The sequence below is a fragment of the Epinephelus lanceolatus genome, chromosome 6 (genome assembly GCF_041903045.1).
Source record: "Epinephelus lanceolatus isolate andai-2023 chromosome 6, ASM4190304v1, whole genome shotgun sequence".
Classification (NCBI taxonomy): Eukaryota; Metazoa; Chordata; class Actinopteri; order Perciformes; family Serranidae; genus Epinephelus; species Epinephelus lanceolatus.
Genome location: NC_135739.1, coordinates 703,661 through 717,440, shown reverse-complemented (window position 1 = coordinate 717,440; position 13,780 = coordinate 703,661). Strand labels below are relative to the sequence as shown.

The window sequence follows — 13,780 nt, the reverse complement described above, 5'->3', positions numbered from 1 at the left end:
GTGGGACTTTGTTATGCGGCAGTAGTGCCTCTGGCCACTAACAGTTGTTAGCGGCGCAGTAATGCGAGGAGAGGGATGAGGTGTGTGAGGTTGAGCCACTTGTCAGTTGTCAAAGGACAAGACGTGATTGGTTTGTTTCAATTTACATCCGCCCCAACAGTCCTATGTTGTAAACACAGCCAGCATGGTGAGGAGGGGGTTTGTCAACTCGCGTTGTGTGTGTCTGTGTAGGAGCCTGAATGAATACTCCATGTAGTATCAGATGACATGGTTTCATCAGTGTTATCATAGCTTTTTGGTACACAGCGGCTACAGTTGTTGCAATACGTGTTTGAAACAGTGAGGCGCTAGAGTGCACCATCTGTTTGAATGCAATATATGATTTCAACGTCAGATGGGAGAAATTCCTACACACTGTGGCTTTAAGGCAGAATATTTGTGTCACAAACTAACATTCATTAAAAAAGAAATGCCTGTTTTATAAATCAGAAACTGTTTCAGACCGTCACCTGAATCTGATCCAGTCTCTGAGCTGGATCACGTTTGTCTCATAAGTCCTTTAACTGAACAGCCCAGAGCGACTTTAACAAACTATCACACTGAATTCATAGCTGCAGATTTATTACTAACAAACTCAATTATTTATTATTATTGTTACATTTCACTAAAATTGTATTGTATATAATTTAAGGTGACAAATTAATTGATTGATTGAATCAAACTGTAGATTTGTTATTACCCATTTTAGGACGTGAATCTGCCCCCATTCGTAAATTTACATTTATAGCGTGTGTTTCTTTTTAATCGCTACTGTATCAGGTTTTATGTACCGACTTTGTACTGTGTGATACATGCAGAAAGTCTCCTCAGTTCGGCTCTGAAAAACCACCATACTCTTCTCCCTGGACTTAGCTTCACACTGAACACAGACGGCAACGAGAGTATGGAGAAATTATGAATCAGTATTGTATTGTTTCATAAAATGAATTATTCTATATGTACGCCGAATTAATAACAGATGTATAATGCACCAGAATATACAGATACTGATATATCTTACTTACACAAAGCCCTACAGACATCCAAGGCTTTATTAAATACACAGATTTATCAGTGGAGTCTGGCCTAACATCCGTCTGGAACAGAACGTAACGCGGATGGAGCTGTCGTGACAAGTAAACAGTTTACGGCATACCGTATTCCGGTCAGTGCAGAGAGACTGCACGTGAAACCAGAGGAACAGTGAGTTAACACACTGATGAGACTTTTTAATGACGGTTTGTTGACGGTTAGTGAAGCAGCAGTGACACCGAGTCGCTGCGGAGAGTGAAGCCGGCAGGATGCTGTATCTGATCGGCCTGGGGCTGGGAGACGCCTCGGACATCACGGTGAAGGGTCTGCAGGCGGTGAAGAGCTGCTCCAGAGTTTACCTGGAGGCCTACACATCCATACTGACGGTGGGGAAGGAGGCTCTGGTGAGTCCACAACACACACAGCTCCATGGCTCTGTGGACAACCAGGGGTTATGTCCAGAAATGTCTCAGCTGGATTTAAAACACCTGCTGTCTGTGGACTTTAATATATTTCTGTCCTCACAGAGGAGACTGTCAGACATCTGTCTGTCTGTCTGTCTCATGTCTGTCTGTCTCATGGTGTGTCCCTGTGTTTTTGTCACCAGGGGCCTGTATCAGGAAGCAGGATTAATGTCTTAGCGAGGTAACTTCAGGGTTAACTCTGGGTTTTCGGTCTCACGAAGCCGGTTCAGTTCTTATCGGGGTAGATCACCATGGTAACTTACTCTGAACGGCTATCCTGCTCCGGAGCAGGGTAAGTTCAGGGTTGAATCTGATCCTATAAAAAGCACCACCCACTGGCCAATCAGCTGTTGATGGCTGACAGAAATGCAGCCCAGTCATGACGGGAAGTTTAATTCATTTGATTGATTTTGATTTGAAAGTTTATTTTGAACATTAAAAAAGAAAAGAAAGCAACAACAACAGACAATGAAAAGATTGTTCAAAAAGGAGTGGAAAGAAGTCGAACTTTCATCCCACCCCTTCATAAGAAAGAAACTGATCATTTGCAGACACTTAATAGCACCATTAATTAGTGCCAACATTTTGTTTTGTTGGAGGAAATGATCCCTGTTAAAGATAATGGGCCTAATTGACAGCTTTGCTGCTGGAAATGTGGAAAGTAGCCTATCATGTCTACACTTCATGGTGTTTGAGGGATTTTCCTTTTTGTTTTTTAAAGAGGGACACTAGCTATATTTTTGTGCAGCTGTTAATTTCTAACACAGCTCAATATCAGGATGATTTTATTCAGACTATCACTTTGGTGTTGATATGATTTAATTGTGGCGTCAGCTTTAAGCTTTATTGTAGCATATATAATGTTATGACAAAGAAGACCAATTTATCAGATGCAATGATGTTAGATGATAATTGTAATACACACAATTCATCTGCGCAGCATTGATTTCATGGGATTCAAGGGTGTGATCAGTGTCAGATGTACAGGTACAGGTACTGTAGCTACTTGAACCAGTGATGAGTCATTTAACCTACACATCATTTTATTTGCTGCCTTGTGTTGTCTTGATTTTTCCCTCTCTCCTCCTCTATTTCTTCTTTCCTCACCCGTTTCTTTTTCTTCTCTATCATGTGATTTCATTGATGTTTTGACAGGGGAATTTCTTTGATAAGCTTTTAGTGGCTTCTAACCTCTCCGGCACTTTTCTTTTTTTAATCTTGTAAATGTTATACTGTCTGTTTTTAACATTATGTGCAAATAAACTAATCTAAACTAAAACTAAACATTATTCATCCCGTTATGTGTTGCCACGCATGTTTCCTCCTCCTGCAGCTGCCACGGTGTTGGCCTTTTCTCTAATGTTGCTTTTCTCCTCATATTTTAGTAGAATTAATCTCTGATCCTCACATGAGAAATACTTTTTTCCCCTCACATACGGCGCTCTGTGAGGACGCTCAGTGACGCTCAGTGACGCTGCGCTTCTCTCATGATTGTGATTGGTCCGCTGCGTGCGCGTTCACGGCTCTTGATAAAGCAACCCTGGGTTGAGTTACCGAGTTGATATCCAGCGCGTCGTGATACCGATTATCTTGATTGCCATTGTTAGGGTTAGTCAACCCAGGATAGGTCTGGGTAACCCAGGAAAGGTTGATCTCGCTTCGTGATACAGGCCCCTGGTTCATCAAGTCCAGACATTAAAAACATAAACAAGTGCAGCATAAGTTAGCAGAATAAAACAGAATATATTTAAAACAGAGAAGGTACATATATATGAGGAAATAAAGTGAGGAAATGTGTGTTTGGTAGATTATTTCTTTGTTGTAACAAAGCTTCTCAGCAATAAATCTTATACCGTTGGAAAGCCTGTTTATTTCCCTTTTAAATGGAGCCACATTTGTAAGGATCATGTATTTGTGGGATGAGCAGCAGAGCTGAGTTTGAGAGTTGTGCCCATGAAATATATCGCATGGGCCCTATCCAGATCAAACATGGCGTGCCGATTCTTGGAGCAGACACCAACTGACCACTGTAGCAGGGCCCATGCTCACAGGTCAGCACCTGACTGTCAGCACCTGGTTGACTGTCAGCACCTGGTTGATTGTCAGCACCTGATTGATTGTCAGCACCTGGTTGATTGTCAGCACCTGGTTGATTGTCAGCACCTGGTTGATTGTCAGCACCTGGGGGTACCAGAAGCTCAAAACAACAGTCAATAGCAACAGCAAAAAAAAAAAAAAGCTGTTTGGCATTGGAAGAGAAGATTTGGCAAATTTTCCATAACTTGTTCCCAGAGTCTCCTGGTTTAATCACCAAAACCAGTAAAGAACCTTTTGTGTCCCAGTATAAACTGGTTTGCAATGCTGGTTAATTCTCCGTTAGTTCAAGGAGACATGAAACTAAACAAAAAAAGTCATTTTAATTTCTAAGTGTATTAAACGTCACTGAATCAGCTGTAACACAGCAGAGTGTCAGTGAGCCACAGGACCGAGACAAAAAACGTTAAATTACTATCAGTACTGATTCTGTCAATAAAATGACATGACTGATTACTATGTGGATTATTTGACACACATCTAACTGATGTTGAAACCTAGCAGTGTGTTAGCTCCTTCAGCAGTGTGTTAGCTCCTTCAGCAGTGTGTTAGCTCCTTTATTGGTGTGTTAGCTCCTTTATCAGTGTGTTAGCTCTTTCAGCAGTGTGTTAGCTCCTTTATCAGTGTGTTAGCTCTTTCAGCAGTGTGTTAGCTCCTTCAGCAGTGTGTTAGCTCCTTTATTGGTGTGTTAGCTCCTTTATCAGTGTGTTAGCTCTTTCAGCAGTGTGTTAGCTCCTTTATTGGTGTGTTAGCTCCTTTATCAGTGTGTTAGCTCTTTCAGCAGTGTGTTAGCGCCTTTATTGGTGTGTTAGCTCCTTTATCGGTGTGTTAGCTCCTTTATCGGTGTGTTAGCTCCTTTATTGGTGTGTTAGCTCCTTTATCGGTGTGTTAGCTCCTTTATCGGTGTGTTAGCTCCTTTATCAGTGTGTTAGCTCCTTCAGCAGTGTGTTAGCTCCTTCGGCAGTGTGTTAGCTCCTTTATCAGTGTGTTAGCTCCTTCAGCAGTGTGTTAGCTCCTTCGGCAGTGTGTTAGCTCCTTTATCAGTGTGTTAGCTCCTTTATCGGTGTGTTAGCTCCTTCAGCAGTGTGTTAGCTCCTTTATTGGTGTGTTAGCTCCTTTATCAGTGTGTTAGCTCCTTTATCAGTGTGTTAGCTCCTTCAGCAGTGTGTTAGCTCCTTTATCAGTGTGTTAGCTCCTTCAGCAGTGTGTTAGCTCCTTTATCAGTGTGTTAGCTCCTTTATCGGTGTGTTAGCTCCTTCAGCAGTGTGTTAGCTCCTTTATTGGTGTGTTAGCTCCTTTATCAGTGTGTTAGCTCCTTTATCAGTGTGTTAGCTCCTTCAGCAGTGTGTTAGCTCCTTAAGCAGTGTGTTAGCTCCTTTATCAGTGTGTTAGCTCCTTCAGCAGTGTGTTAGCTCCTTCGGCAGTGTGTTAGCTCCTTTATCAGTGTGTTAGCTCCTTCGGCAGTGTGTTAGCTCCTTCAGCAGTGTGTTAGCTCCTTTATCAGTGTGTTAGCTCCTTCGGCAGTGTGTTAGCTCCTTCAGCAGTGTGTTAGCTCCTTTATCAGTGTGTTAGCTCCTTCGGCAGTGTGTTAGCTCCTTCAGCAGTGTGTTAGCTCCTTTATCAGTGTGTTAGCTCCTTCGGCAGTGTGTTAGCTCCTTCAGCAGTGTGTTAGCTCCTTTATCAGTGTGTTAGCTCCTTCAGCAGTGTGTTAGCTCCTTTATCAGTGTGTTAGCTCCTTCGGCAGTATGTTAGCTCCTTCAGCAGTGTGTTAGCTCCTTCAGCAGTGTGTTTGCTCCTTTATCAGCGTGTTAGCTCCTTTAGCAGCGTGTTAGCTCCTTTAGCAGTGTGTTAGCTCCTTTATCAGTGTGTTAGCTCCTTAAGCAGCGTGTTAGCTCCTTTATCAGTGTGTTAGCTCCTTAAGCAGTGTGTTAGCTCCTTTATCAGTGTGTTAGCTCCTTTAGCAGTGTGTTAGCTCCTTTATCAGTGTGTTAGCTCCTTAAGCAATGTGTTAGCTCCTTTATCAGTGTGTTAGCTCCTTAAGCAGTGTGTTAGCTCCTTTATCAGCGTGTTAGCTCCTTTAGCAGCGTGTTAGCTCCTTTAGCAGTGTGTTTGCTCCTTTATCAGCATGTTAGCTCCTTTAGCAGCGTGTTAGCCTCTTTAGCAGTGTGTTAGCTCCTTTAGCAGTGTGTTAGCTCCTTTAGCTAGCTTACTCTACTAGTGCGGTAACTGTTATTTGTGTGTCATCCTCAGGAGGAGTATTATGGGAAGGAGCTGATCATGGCCGACAGAGACTTGGTTGAACAGGGGGCTGATGAGATCCTGAAGGATGCAGATGTGACTGATGTGGCGTTCCTGGTGGTGGGCGACCCATTCGGGTGAGTCATGTTGTCCACGTATCAGGAGTGTGTGAGCAGCAGCTCATATTGATCCCTTGGTGCTGAGGGCTGCTGTGTCAGCACAGGCAGAGTTTGATGTGACCACAGAGCTTCTCTCAGAGCAGCTCGGCCTTCATTTCTCCACATTTCTCCCCAAAACCACCAGATTTAATAACAGAGTGCTGAGCGTCTGCAGCTTGCCGCCTCAAACTCTGTTGACATTTGTTCATGTGAATGTTGGTTTTACAGTTTACATGAAAAGAGAAGCTGCTTCTTTTTTTATTCTGCTGAAGACTAAAAATGATCTTTCTTTCATCACTGTAGGTTAACCCGTCTGTGACCTCAGCATCTGTATGTTACTCTGTCATTCAGTCACTCTGTGTCCCCAACACCACTATGAAATAATATTTCTCTCAGCTCGTCTTCTTCACTGGACGCACATTAAACTATGGTGTTTATCATCTCGTCATTAAATGTTTATGTTCAGACTCAGCCCAACAGACACATCTTCTTCTTCCACTGGTGTTAAAACATGTTGTAGTTTATTTGGACTCAGTCCCACACACACTAACAGCTCAGGGCTGCAGCTGCATATGAAGATCGACTGTGTCACATCGGTGCGACCAAGAGTGTCCCATTTCCAAGGCTCCTTCTGATGCAGCCTTCTTTCCCAGAATTTGGAGGATGCAACGGATGAATCCTTCGTGGCCCAGCCTATCCCAAGATGCATTGCGTGCTGGGGATGATTATATATTAAGTAAAGTTAACTAACAGTTGTTAACTAGCTGACGATTAACTGTTGTCAACATTATGTTAGCTAAAAGCAAACAGCTTAAACAGTCTTAGTTTAATAAGTTCACCTGAAAACGCTCCATCAGCCTGAAATGAATCAGACGGCGGCATCTCCGGCGGCAAATCATCTTCCAAATGATTCAACTTTAACTTACAAGCTTACTCCTCTTTTCGTCAAGAGCCGCTGGTTGCTAGGTAACAGGAACACCAACAGGAACCAGGAAATCCTCTGCAGACCAGACCATCTCATTTCTCTCTCAGCATCACACTCCTCTCTCTGTGGAGCTGAACTGTTGCTGTGACGTCACATGAACCAGATTAACAGAGATGAAAACAGACTGATACATGAAACCGTGAACTAAAAGTTAAAACTGAAATAAAGCTTGTGTTTATTTGTTTAATGGTGCTGATGTTGTTATTGACCTGTTTTTGGAGGGAAAAGAAGAAGTTATCAGACTGATTGATCCTGTACGGCGTTGATATCAGATATTCAGCTATATTGAGAGGAATAAGATGTTTATGTGCACAGTCACACGTCACTCTTATTATTGTTCTGTGTTCTTATTGTAAATTAATAATTTAACCTGTGTGTCATCCTGCAGAGCCACCACCCACAGTGACATCGTTCTCAGAGCAGTGCATGCTGGGATACCGTACAAAGTCATCCACAACGCCTCCATCATGAACGCTGTGGGCTGCTGTGGGCTGCAGGTACCTTCACACACCTTTATACCCCGAACAGGGTCGTTTATTTGTCATGTAGCCAGAGCTGTCTCCACAGCGCTGGTCAGTGCTGGAGAGAGGTCAGGAAGCACATGGCATCATTCTGGTACAGGGGCAAATAATGCTCTGGGTTGATGAAGGCCAAAAAGTTGCACCTGAACACACCTCAAAGACTTTAACAGACAGAGGAGGAAGTAAGTCTCCACAGCAGCAGGCGGCGGTCGTCTGTATTCGTCATTGAAAAAGGGAAACAGGAAGAGCGTCTTGATGCTAGTTAGCCAGTTAGCACATGAACAACACAATCAGAGCAAATTTACCGTGCGCCAGGGAACAATAACACAAACCATCAGGAAACGTTTCTGCTAAAGAGAAAAATAATCTGATCTGATGGAACAAGTTGGTTTTGGACTTTAGCTCCTCCTTTACTCACTGACGCTCCTCTGTTCATCACCTGAGCTCAGCCGACAGTCACTGACGGGCTCCGATGGCTCTGGCGCCTATTCAACAAGAGCTGACGAGGGCCAGCGTTCACTGGCGGCCAGCAGTTGCTTTGGTGCATCACGGCCTTAACTACATTAACACGACCTCTCACAGAGAGACGCAGCAGTCTGTAGGGCTGGGTATCGATTCAGATTTTCCAGATCGATTCAATTTGATTTTCAAGGACTCGGTTCGATCAGATTCACGATTCGATTCGATTCGATTTAATTCAGTTTAATATCAATTCAGTCAAGTACAGTACAGGCCAAAAGTTTGGACACACCTTCTCATTCAATGTGTTTTCTTTATTTTCATGACTATTTACATTGTAGATTCTCACTGAAGGCATCAAAACTATGAATGAACACATGTGGAGTTATGTACTTAACAAAAAAAGGTGAAATAACTGAAAACATGTTTTATATTCTAGTTTCTTCAAAATAGCCACCCTTTGCTCTGATTACTGCTTTGCACACTCTTGGCATTCTCTCCATGAGCTTCAAGAGGTAGTCACCTGAAATGGTTTTCCAACAGTCTTGAAGGAGTTCCCAGAGGTGTTTAGCACTTGTTGGCCCCTTTGCCTTCACTCTGCGGTCCAGCTCACCCCAAACCATCTGGATTGGGTTCAGGTCCGGTGACTGTGGAGGCCAGGTCATCTGCCGCAGCACTCCATCACTCTCCTTCTTGGTCAAATAGCCCTTACACAGCCTGGAGGTGTGTTTGGGGTCATTGTCCTGTTGAAAAATAAATGATCGTCCAACTAAACACAAACCGGATGGGATGGCATGTCGCTGCAGGATGCTGTGGTAGCCATGCTGGTTCAGTGTGCCTTCAATTTTGAATAAATCCCCAACAGTGTCACCAGCAAAACACCCCCACACCATCACACCTCCTCCTCCATGCTTCACAGTGGGAACCAGGCATGTGGAATCCATCCGTTCACCTTTTCTGCGTCTCACAAAGACACGGCGGTTGGAACCAAAGATCTCAAATTTGGACTCATCAGACCAAAGCACAGATTTCCACTGGTCTAATGTCCATTCCTTGTGTTTCTTGGCCCAAACAAATCTCTTCAGCTTGTTGCCTCTCCTTAGCAGTGGTTTCCTAGCAGCTATTTGACCATGAAGGCCTGATTGGCGCAGTCTCCTCTTAACAGTTGTTCTAGAGATGGGTCTGCTGCCAGAACTCTGTGTGGCATTCATCTGGTCTCTGATCTGAGCTGCTGTTAACTTGCCATTTCTGAGGCTGGTGACTCGGATGAACTTATCCTCAGAAGCAGAGGTGACTCTTGGTCTTCCTTTCCTGGGTCGGTCCTCATGTGTGCCAGTTTCATTGTAGCGCTTGATGGTTTTTGCGACTCCACTTGGGGACACATTTAAAGTTTTTGCAATTTTCCGGACTGACTGACCTTCATTTCTTAAAGTAATGATGGCCACTGGTTTTTCTTTAGTTAGCTGATTGGTTCTTGCCATAATATGAATTTTAACAGTTGTCCAATAGGGCTGTCGGCTGTGTATTAACCTGACTTCTGCACAACACAACTGATGGTCCCAACCCCATTGATAAAGCAAGAAATTCCACTAATTAACCCTGATAAGGCACACCTGTGAAGTGGAAACCATTTCAGGTGACTACCTCTTGAAGCTCATGGAGAGAATGCCAAGAGTGTGCAAAGCAGTAATCAGAGCAAAGGGTGGCTATTTTGAAGAAACTAGAATATAAAACATGTTTTCAGTTATTTCACCTTTTTTTGTTAAGTACATAACTCCACATGTGTTCATTCATAGTTTTGATGCCTTCAGTGAGAATCTACAATGTAAATAGTCATGAAAATAAAGAAAACGCATTGAATGAGAAGGTGTGTCCAAACTTTTGGCCTGTACTGTATATCTCAATTATGATACAAAATTTGCTTGGATATTAAGATATTTTCTGAGAACTAACAAAGTATATTTAACAAGGAACCCTCTGACCTGGTGCGTTACTATTAAAAATACTGTTCACATTAAGAATTGGCCCCAAAGCAGCACATTAGTCATCATGTACATTTATTTAACATTACCTGACACATACAAAATAAATATTTTAAATTAAATCTAATCACAAGGCAGACAATGTAAATGAAGTGGCTACAAAAAATGTAAACAAAGGACATCCACAAGTTTGCTGCCTGTAACCGTCTTATAAAGCTTTTGTGCAACACACTACAGTGGTTGTGATGCACACATTGACTGTATCAGAAGAGAAACAATATACGTAGGTGAACCCTGCAGCAAAGTGAGCCTTCTTCCTCAGAGAGGATCTTTGCCTCCCAGTTTGATCCTGGCGGCAGAGCAGAGTGAACCGTCTTTCTTCTCAGAGGATCTTTGTCCCATGACAGCAGGCAGCTGTTCTCCGTGTCCACAGTGTAAACAACTTCGCTGGCGATTTGACAGTCACTAGCAGCACATTATGACCCTTTGTAAAAGTTTCTGTGTGGTACCTGTGTTGTACATGAGCTAACGTTAGCGGCTAAGGACTGAGAGGCTGTCCGGTGTGTGTGTGTGTGTGTGTGTGTGTGTGTGTCTGAGTGTCTGAGTAGCGTCAGTACGTTAGCTTGTTAGCCGTAACGTTAGCCTTGCTGTTTGTCATGTTAACGTTATCGTCGGCAGCCCTGAATAGCTTGTAAAGCTTTAGCATAGTTAGTTAGCACATTTGTTTTCGGCCCATGTGTTTACTGCTACAGAAAAATAATAAATCTTTGGTTAATTTGCACAGCGTCGCCTCTCTGCCGTCTTTTATCACGCTTGCTAACGCTAAGTTAACTTTACCAGCAGATGTGTATGAGGCACAAACTGAGGCTACAGTCAGCAGTGTGCTGATGCTTAGTGGTATTTCTTAATCTTTTCTGTGAAACTGATGTGCATTTAATAAACACGCGTACATTATTAGCGTTATATTTTTAGGAGAAAATACGAGTGCAAATACTCGCACCGTAGACCCATGCCTTCAGTGGACGCGCTCCCACCATTGTTTGCTGCTCTGTCTTCATTCAGTGTCCGGCCGTCTCGCGAGATCTCTCTCCATGACCTTAGGTGCTAAATGCTGATCTTGCGAGACTACCTGGATTGATAGTACTGCTGCTGCTGCAGGCTGCTACCGGCTGTACAACACGTCCACGGAGGAAAATGGTTATAGTAAAAGATCGATTTTTTAATTAATGAATCGATATTGTGCCATTTAAAGGAAAATCGATTCGGATCGATTAAATCGATTTTTTTCAACCCAGCTCTAGCAGTCTGCAGGTTTCTGTGTTGGACTTCAGTTCTCAGCAGGACGGTCAAATGAAACATGAATAAAATATATTAAATAAAATAAATTATTTAATGTTTATTGTTTTAATTATTTGCTTAAAGTCCAATAATTGATCAGATGGCTGTGTTTTCTCCTTGTGTGACGGAGCTGTGTAACATCATAATTCTGTCATGGAGGACGACAGAAAGATAAAACATTTCATCTTTAATCAGCAGCTCTGTCTGTCGCTGGGTTCCTCTCCTCATTGAACCGTCCTGCTCTCGTCCACTAACATCAAGTCCAGTTTGCCGTCTGCCTGATTCCACGTGAACGCAGCATCAATAGTTCTGAAGAAACAAATTTAACAGCAAACTTTTAGCATTTTCATGCTTTTTATCATCGACATGTTCTTTGTAACAGGAGCTTTAGATTAAAGCTGAAACAATCAGTTGATTGATTGATCAGTAATCTGTGAATCACCTCTGATGACGTGTCACTGCTGCAGATCTCCACCTGGTTATTTAGTGTCTCAGCAGTCATTACAGACGGTTTAATGTTCAATACTTTGAACTAAAGCTTCATCAGATGTGTTTAGGTAAAGGTCTGTTGTCTCTGTCAGCCTGGGAGTCAGGACTCAGGGCAGAAACGCCCTCAGGCCGTGGCCCCATCTGCTGCTGGAGCTCATTAATCTGATCATGGTCATCAATAACTGACCTGTCAGAGCAGCCAATCAGAGAACAGGACCCAGCTGTCCACACACACACACACACACACACATTAGAATGAATGCTAACGGAGCGGGCAGCATCTCCACTGGGAGGTCGTTAAAATGCTAATGAGGGGTGGGATATGCAAATGAGCGTGTGTTTCCTCCACTGGGAGTCAATCCCATCAGCCCCTGCTGTCTGTGGGACCCGCCCCCTCACCACATGACTCCCATAACAATCATCATGGGGGGTAAATACGCTCCTGATGTTTCACTTCATTACAACAAACACAGGTGATGATCTTCTTCTTCTGTGGTATCAGACGTAAAAACAGTGTCATTCAGACAGCACACGTTTTAAAGTTCAGCAGCGCTGAAAACTATTTAAAAAATCTGTCCCACAGTGTCTGATGACCTGATAGTGTCCCCACAGTGTCTCATGACCAGTTGGTGTCCCCACAGTGTCTCATGACCAGTTGGTGTCCCCACAGTGTCTGATGACCTGATAGTGTCCCCACAGTGTCTCATGACCAGTTGGTGTCCCCACAGTGTCTGATGACCTGATAGTGTCCCCACAGTGTCTCATGACCTGATAGTGTCCCCACAGTGTCTCATGACCTGATAGTGTCCCCACAGTGTCTGATGACCTGATAGTGTCCCCACAGTGTCTCATGACCAGTTGGTGTCCCCACAGTGTTTCATGACCTGATAGTGTCCCCACAGTGTCTCATGACCTGATAGTGTCCCCACAGTGTCTCATGACCTGATAGTGTCCCCACAGTGTCTCATGACCTGATAGTGTCCCCACAGTGGACTACTGGATCAGTATTGAAGCACAGTAATATTGAGTCGACTGAGGGGTCAGACTGAAGAGGTTAAAACTGTGATGTCATGTTCACACAGTTCCGTCCCTACAGACCAATCGTCTGTCTCTGAAGTTCATTATTGAAATCTGGTGTGTGTTTGTGTGTGTGTGTGTGTTTGTCAGCTGTATAACTTCGGGGAGACGGTGTCGTTAGTGTTTTGGACGGAGACGTGGAGACCTGAGAGCTTCTATGACAAAATCTGTAAGAACAGAAAAGCTGGACTGCACACGCTCTGTCTGCTGGGTGAGACACACACACACGCACACACACACACACACACACACACACACACACACAAGATACGTTTACTTCACAGCACGCAGGGCGTTCAGTGACCAAAATGAATGCTCACCTGTTAAATTGAACCTTTTTTTTAAGGTGCACTGGTTGGATTAAATCAAACTGGTTAATTTAAGATGGACTGGGAGATTTGTTCTCTGAAGCTCACAGAATCAGATCTTGAATGCAGCAGCTGGATGATGCGTTCAGGGTCGAGCAGGTTTGAGCGCCACCAGGTGTCTGGTCATCCAGAGCAGACCACCATCAATCAACACGCAGACAGAGACAGACAGAGAGATGGACAGAGACAGACACCCCTGGGACACCACCAACACTATCAGTCTTGAGGGAGCTGATGACCTGCTGGTGACTGTTTGTGTAATGAGCTGAATGTGTGTGAGTCTCAGCTGGTTCTTAATATTTATTAGAGGAAATAAAAGAATAAAAGACCTTGAATACACAGACCGACAGACAGACAGACGGACAGACCGACCGACAGACAGACAGACAGACAGACAGACAGACACTTATCCATCAGCTGCCCTCTGTTTCACAAACTGACTCAATTTTCATTTCAGGTATTTGAAATCAGATTAAAGACTCAGTCACATTTATCTGCCTCTGTTTTATTTCACAATAAACTGACTCTGTTACTGT

General features: G+C 43.6%; 1 protein-coding gene across 1 annotated transcript in view; it reads left to right on the top strand.

Moving 5' to 3' along the window:
• Positions 1 to 1,181: 1,181 nt before the first annotated feature.
• Positions 1,182 to 13,780, top strand: part of dph5 (diphthamide biosynthesis 5) — a 19,291-nt gene continuing 6,692 nt past the window's right edge. The window contains exons 1-4 of the mRNA XM_033621866.2: positions 1,182 to 1,475; positions 5,880 to 6,004; positions 7,399 to 7,507; positions 12,967 to 13,087. Of these exons, the coding sequence (XP_033477757.1) occupies positions 1,341 to 1,475; positions 5,880 to 6,004; positions 7,399 to 7,507; positions 12,967 to 13,087 (490 nt within the window). The 5' untranslated portion in view covers positions 1,182 to 1,340. The remainder of the gene's footprint in view (positions 1,476 to 5,879; positions 6,005 to 7,398; positions 7,508 to 12,966; positions 13,088 to 13,780) is intronic.